Source organism: Berghia stephanieae, chromosome 7 (assembly GCF_034508935.2).
Source record: "Berghia stephanieae isolate SIO BIC M18660-M18661 chromosome 7, UCSD_Bste_1.3, whole genome shotgun sequence".
In the NCBI taxonomy this organism is placed as follows: Eukaryota; Metazoa; Mollusca; class Gastropoda; order Nudibranchia; family Aeolidiidae; genus Berghia; species Berghia stephanieae.
The window spans coordinates 58,771,884-58,779,383 of record NC_088366.1 but is presented as its reverse complement, the minus strand read 5'-3'; the positions used below and the strand labels follow the sequence as shown (position 1 = coordinate 58,779,383).

Genomic DNA, 7,500 nt, shown 5'->3' with positions numbered 1-7,500 from the left:
GGAGGAGGCAACAACTAGCAAAAAAAAAACAAAAAAAAAGATAGGCTAATCGATCGACTGCTCGGTAATAGGATTCAGTCGTCTGATGTCACGCCGCCCGGCAACGGCGGCCATCTTGGTTCTAAACAAAGAAAACCATTACTTTTTATTCTTCATGCAGGCTAGAACTTTTCGTATGCCTTGTGATCAGAATGTGTAAAAGTCAAAACATGATCAAATGTATGGGGTTTTTTTTTTCCCTCTGGATACACTTTTATGCTCGCCGAAGAAATATTTCATACGGGCGTCCGCCATTGTTCCGATAGTTTAGAGCCAGTGTTACTAAGTTACCATGAGTCATTAGGAAGGAAGTGACGTTAGGACTGTTGAAGAGTATTGCCCTTGAGCGTGAAGAATGAATGGCGGTGCAGGGACATTCATTCGACGTCTGTAGGGAGACGGAACTCCGAGACAAGAAAAGACAAGACATTGTATTTATTATTATTCTCCACCACAGCGAATGGAAATAGGGAATGAGATTAGCGGAAGAGTAGCGTCCCTTGATTGGACGTCACCCATAGTCTGTGACGTCACCGGCGGAAAAGTTATTAGAGAGAGAACGTCATGTTGGTTGTGCGCATGCGTCTCTCGTCCTCGCTTCCGGTGAAAGCGGCTTGAGACACTTCAAAACCAAATTGACGTTCTCTCTGTAAGGTGACGTCCAATCAAGGGACGCTACTCTTCCGCTAATTTCATTCCCTAATATGATCCAATAGTCTGAGTCTGATGTCACTTCCGCCCAGCAACGAGCAGTTTGGCTCTAAACAAAGAAAATTGGTACTTTTTTTTTATTCTTCGTGCTGGCTAGGAACTTTTTCACATGACATGTATGTGATCAGAATGTATAAAAGTCAAAAACATGATCAGATTTATATAATGTCTAACTCCTCTGGATAATATACTTTTATGCTCGTCGGAGAAGTATTTCACAAGGGCGTCCGCCATTGTTCCGATAGATTAGAACCAGTTACTAAGTTACTATGCGTCATTACTAGGGAAGTGACGTCACGACTGTTGAAGGCTATTAACCCCAAGTTTCATATTTGTCGCTAGCTATAGAACTCATTTTCAATCACCTAGTCCAACCCGCCATAATATACCTACCGCTTTGAGATGGTGGGTCATGCACTTATTATTATAATATTTGTGACTCACCGTCTCGAAACGGTATTATGTCGGGTTGACTTACGTACAAAAAATTGAATTTATTGACAAAAACATGAAACTTGGGGTTTGTTTCGATTTCTTATGTTACAGAATGAAGACAATTTCTCACAATGCAAAAGCTAAAAAATTGGTATTTACTATCAATTTAATTCTAAAGTCACTTTTCGGGGTCCAATTCATTCCGACATAATACCGTTTCGAGACAAAGGGTCACATATATCAACCTCACAGTCGAACAATTTTATTTCACCTATTAGTATAGATAGCTTCGATTCACAAAGCTTTTTTTATTTTTTAACGTGTGCATCAACTTAACAGTTTGCTTCAATTTTTATTTTTCACGTATTCAACATTCCCATTCAACTCAGCATAGATAAGTTACACCGACGTGCACTTATTAATTGCAGGTCTGATAACCCAATTCCTTACGGGCTCATTTTTTTGGTAATAGAAATCTCAAAAATATATTTTTTTTAATGACGTAAAATATTGTCCATTACAACAATGTTAAACTAGATAGGCCCATAAGTCAAGTGGGTTCGGATGTCAGACATGCATATATGTACACGTCGATTATTTTACAGCAATCTTTGTGTCTTGTTTACTACATTAAGATGGATGATGGGAAGGGAATGCATTTGTCGACCATTCTTGACCCTTTCTGATAATCCACTTTTTGACTGTAAGCGACAAAAAAAAACAAAAAACAAAAAACAAAAACAAAACAGGTCTGCTCTCTATCTCTTACAGTATGGCGTTATAATATGGACATTATTATTATTATTATTATTATTATTATTATTATTATTATTATTATTATTATTATCATTATATTATTATTATTATTATTATTATTATTATTATTATTATTATTATTATTATTATTATCATCATCGTCATCATCATCACCATCATCATCAACATCATCATCATCATCATCATCACCATCATCATCATCATCACCATCATTTGTTTAAGTTGCTTAGTATTCATCAGTATGATAGTATCAACGTTTTCAAATACTTTCAGAATTTCGATCTTCTTCCATTGACCAATGCCACAATCCCCATAATTCGAGATTCCTCTGGACCCAGAGTTTTTGATAGCGAAGCCCCGAGGTTTCCCTTCGGCCACGTCCATATGACTTCCACAAAACTAAAAGCGAATGGTTTGTAAGCGCACACACGACATCCGGTCGTAACAGAAACTGAAGAGCACACGCTCGGTTTTTACGAGAAATAGGATTCAATAGTCTGATGTCACGTCCGCCCTAACAACGAGCAGCTTGGTTCTACTCTAAACGAAGAAAATCGGTACATTTTATTCTTCATTTTGGCTAGAACTTTTTCACATGTCATGTGATCAGAATGTATAAAAGCCAAAACATGATCAGATTTATTATGTTTTTTCTCCTCTGGATACACTTTTATGCTCGTCGGAGAAATATAATGGCCATTGTTCCGATAGTTTAGAACCAGATACTAGGTTACTATGCGTCATTACGAGGGAAGTGACGTCACGACTGTTGAAGACTATTGTTGTAACGCATAGTGATAGAGCTTCGCACATGCGCACCTAAACCTAAAACTTTTACCGTCGGAGCTCTTGAGCTATTGGTTGCAGCTTAACTCGGTAATTTTGAGCATTCTCACAAAGGCAAGCCATTTCCCCCCGATTTCTCTTCGAGTTAAGAAGCTCCTTCATTTTTTAACACACAATGGCTTGCCTTTATTTTTAATGTACACATAACCTACTCCACATTTCACACATCCTTTTGTAATAATTTTTTTTGAACACATTTTATCAATATACTAATATATTACCGTTATTATTTACAACTATAACTATAACTATATATATATATATATATATATATATATATATATATATATATATATATATATATATATATATATATATATATATATTGTACACTCACACACGTGTGCATCGTTACGTGGAATTTGAATCGAGATTAGACGCCTTACAATTTAGACGCTTGAAGGGAAGGACTCATTGCTGTACAAGCCATGTACAAGTTACCCCTCTCTTTAGTCAATTTCCTGCGTGTTCACTTTTCAAATTTGTTTGAATTTTGTTCCTTCTTTTTTTTCCTTTTCCTTTTCTTTTTTTTTTAAATTTATTTCTCTCTGAAACTCTTTCTTTCTTTTTCTTTTAAAGACTTTTTTTTAAAATCGCAAAACATATTATGATTTCTATTCAGTCTAACTACTGCTTGTCTCATGTTGTTTGTTAGTCACAGACCAATGAAAATGAGTCGTCATGCTTAATATTAATATTATAATAACTGGTGTCAGTATTCGAAAATCAGCATAGCTGCGCAAAGCATTTCCGCAGTTTTTCGTCGTGCTTAAAATAAAGCGCTTATTATCAATATTATGATGCTGCTAATATCATACTACTACTAACACTACTTGGGTTGGGGAAGGGGGGGGGGGGGAGAAGCGAGATGGTTGAAGGGATAAGGCATTGCATTGACAACCGGAAGTACAGGGTTTGAGCACCGTCGGCATCTCTCTCTTTTTTTTTCTGTCTTGAGCATGAGCAAGAATTTAAGCCTCTATTTCTCACTTTACGGTCCTCCAGGTTGGGGGTTGGCGAAGGGTTAACACCCCTTTCCGGAAAACTCAAACCGTTACAGAAACGCAGACGGACAAATCAAATCCTTTTTTTTAGCTTGGGCGAACGAAGAGTTTCTGGAATGACAGAATTTTTGAAGGACAACAGATTGGACTGGAACCCTCAGGGCAGAAGATCAAGAGGAAGGCTACGAGGAACATGGAGAATAATTGAAGAAGCGATAAGACATGGAATGAGATTTTAAAAAGTTAGCTCAGGATAGAGAAGGATGGAAACTGTTTGTCTGTGGCCTATACCCTGACCCAGGGTGAAAAAGACAATGACGATGATGATGATAGAGAGGGATGGAAACTGTTTGTGGCCTATACCCTGACCCAGGGTGAAAAAGGCAATGACGATGATGATGATGATAGAGAGGGATGGAAACTAGTTGTGGCCTATACCCTGACCCAGGGTGAAAAAGGCAATGACGATGATGATGATAGAGAGGGATGGAAACTGTTTGTGGCCTATACCCTGACCCAGGGTGAAAAAGGCAATGACGATGATGATGCTAACTTTCCGGCGCTGGATACATTATTTAATTTAACGTCCTCTACAACGATTAATTATTATCTGTTTACTTACAGAATCTCGATTTGCATTTCATGACCAGGTCAACCCTTACCAAGGACAGAGGTCCAATCCCTGAATATTTTAATGACGATATCGGGGATGGGAGAAGACAGAATTTCCCCATTGCCGGACAAAATAATAATTTCAATATGATACAGAAAAAGAGTCCAAACGGTTCGTAGATACAACAGCCTGCCCCGATTTCTAGCATGCAGTGTTATTATTATTATTATTATTATTATTATTATTATTATTATTATTATTATTATTATTATTATTATTATTATTATTATTATTATTATTATTGTTATTATTATTATTATTATTATGAATCCCCCTCCCCTTCCTTTTTTTTAAAAGAAAAAGTTCTTTCTCTAAAATTCATCATGCTGCATGTTGCTATCTTGATTTTCACCGCTAACACTAACACTAACAACAGTCTGTGACAATCGTAATGTTCTACTAACAATTGTATTTTTTTATTCAACTCTTATATATTTATAAATACTAATATTGTTATTATTATTAGGGCTAACCCGCACCGGAGACTGACTCCGACGACCCGGCACTGCCGTCCTCTGCCGTCTTCCGGATAAAGACGTTGGGCACGGACAAAATACTAAGAATAAAGAGAAGAGCCGCTAGACCTACCTAGCCATATCAAGCTCGAGAAAAAACGACAGAGGACGTCGGGTGCTTGGTATAGGTAGGTCTAGCGGCTCTTCTCTTTATACACATACTTACTTGAGCTTTTATATAGCGCAATATCCACTAAACGTACTCAAAGCGCTTTACAAGGGGTCCCTGCCCAACAGCAACACATAACATATAGGACGAGACATGACGCCTGTCCCACGGATGCTCAACGCGCTTGCTTCAGCTTCACCGTCGTTTCTTTTAGTTCCTTTACACTCATTTCAACGCTTTCAGAGTTTCGACTTGCTAGTCCTGACCAATGGGTCTGTGGCCACGATTCGTGAAGATCCTATCGTATATTATGACGCACCTGTTATGCAAGAACTCAGTGATGTGTCGGAAAGCACGGAGGAGGTTTCGGGTATAATATTATTAATGTCTCTTGTGGCTCCGTTCACGAATTCCGTGTTAAATTAATTAATTAATTAATTAATCAATCAATCTATTTTTCTATTTATTTTAATTTATTTTGTTTTATTTATCTTATTATCTTTTTTAAAAAAATATTAATTACCTTTATTTATTTATTTATTTATTTATTTATTTATTTATTTATTTATTTATTTATTTATTTATTTATTTATTTATTTATTTATTTATTTATTTATAAATTATTTATTTATCCATCTATTTATCTATTTATTACTTTTATCACATCATTCGGGTGATTGGTTAATATATAGATGTGTTTATATATATATATATATATATATATATATATATATATATATATATATATAATATATATATATATATAATGTATGTGTCCACTTCTTATGTTAGATGTTATAATGTTCAGATATCATTTCAAAAAGACTCTTCTATTCGAATCTCACACAATCTTGATGCCAGACCGATGTTTTAAAGCCCATTTAAACAAAAGAATCCTTATATTAATATTATACCCTTCATTATAATATGATAACGACTATGTTACCATAGCAACAATGGCAATGTCAATGCTCTCGACTTAGTAATTTAGTCACAGGTGTGTGAATTTACACGAAATTTTGGTGGGCCTTTTTTAAAATACATATCTCCCCCCACCCCTCCCTTTCCAATACTACTTACTGTCTTTTGAAAATTGAAAAGAAATTTGTTTTTAAGAAATTAACCAGTAGATTTTTGACTGATCAACACATGGGATTTTTTACACACTTTTACACGAGCTCGGACAAACATATAGTTGGTTGTTTATAAACAATTCAGTGAATGAATTCGACCTTTCTCATTCTCTGATCATTGTTGTAGTTCTCACACCGCCAAATTGGTGAATAGTTATCTATGTCACGATTTTCTCGATCGCATTATAGATAGTATGAGTTTGGCTAAGGAGCTCACAACATTGCCATCCGGAAGTATAACGGACCAACACATTAAACACAAAAACCTGAGTGACGTCAACTTCGAACTATCATTAAACTCTTAAGTTAACACATAGATAGATTTCTGTGCTGATGTTATTCATCAAGCGGGAGAAAGATAAATGGTTGTTTTACTTAGACACGTACTGTAGATAAGTAAAACCGGTGTAGTTTGCTATGTTTACCAATCGCTGTCATTGTTTACACATTATGACGACTGTCCGAGAGGCGTGGTTATCTAAGTGTCTATTATGGTAGTGACCGTGACATAATTTGCATCAGCAACAATACCAATGCTCACGAAAGAGTGAAAATGGAAAGGCTTCGTATGGGAACAAAACAGACAATGGACGTTTCGGGTACAAACCCTTCGTCAGCACAACAATACACAAATAAACGTGGAAAACAAATAAAATATAATGAATAATAACTTGTATCGTCTGTACTCAATGGTGGTTGCAGTATGAATGAAATGTTAGCGTGGCGTGGGTAGAGGATAGGGTGCCCCAGGGGGTGATCTAATTGATAAGCAAAGGTCAGCGTCAGGGAACCGAACTTTCCAGACTATAATGGAAGGTAAAAGACATATTGGTAGTAGTAGTAGTAGTAGTAGTAGTAGTAGTAGTAGTAGTAGTAGTAGTAGTAGTAGTAGTAGTAGTAGTAGTAGTAGTAGTAGTAGTAGTAGTAGTAGTAGTAGAACACTGTAGTGGAACAGTAGGGGGCGGTGGAGGGGGCGAGGTGAAAGAGTCACGGCGGAGGTGGGGGGGGGGGGGGTGTTTGTTGGATGAGCGAAGGTCGAATCTTCGCGAAGGAACGATGCGATAGTAAAGTGGAATACACCGATAAATAGATAGATGGATAGACAGATAGATAGGTAGATAGACAGAAAAGAGGGGAGAGAGAGAGAGAGAGAGAGAGAGAGAGAGAGAGAGAGAGAGAGAGAGAGAGACAGACAGAGAGAGAGAAAAAAAAAGGGGGGGGGGGGGTGGGAGGGGGACTGGTTTGAGGCGGACCGGTA

At 36.8% G+C, this 7,500-nt stretch overlaps 1 protein-coding gene across 13 annotated transcripts in view; it reads left to right on the top strand.

The window, feature by feature from the left end:
* Positions 1-7,500, top strand: part of LOC144977557 (CD109 antigen-like) — a gene marked incomplete at its 5' end in the record, with an annotated part of 81,146 nt that overhangs the window by 27,598 nt on the left and 46,048 nt on the right. For 2 of the 13 annotated variants that reach the window (XM_078922908.1, XM_078922901.1), the window contains 1 exon segment: positions 5,353-5,479. In XM_078922908.1, the coding sequence (XP_078779034.1) occupies positions 5,353-5,479 (127 nt within the window). 13 annotated transcript variants of the gene reach the window in all.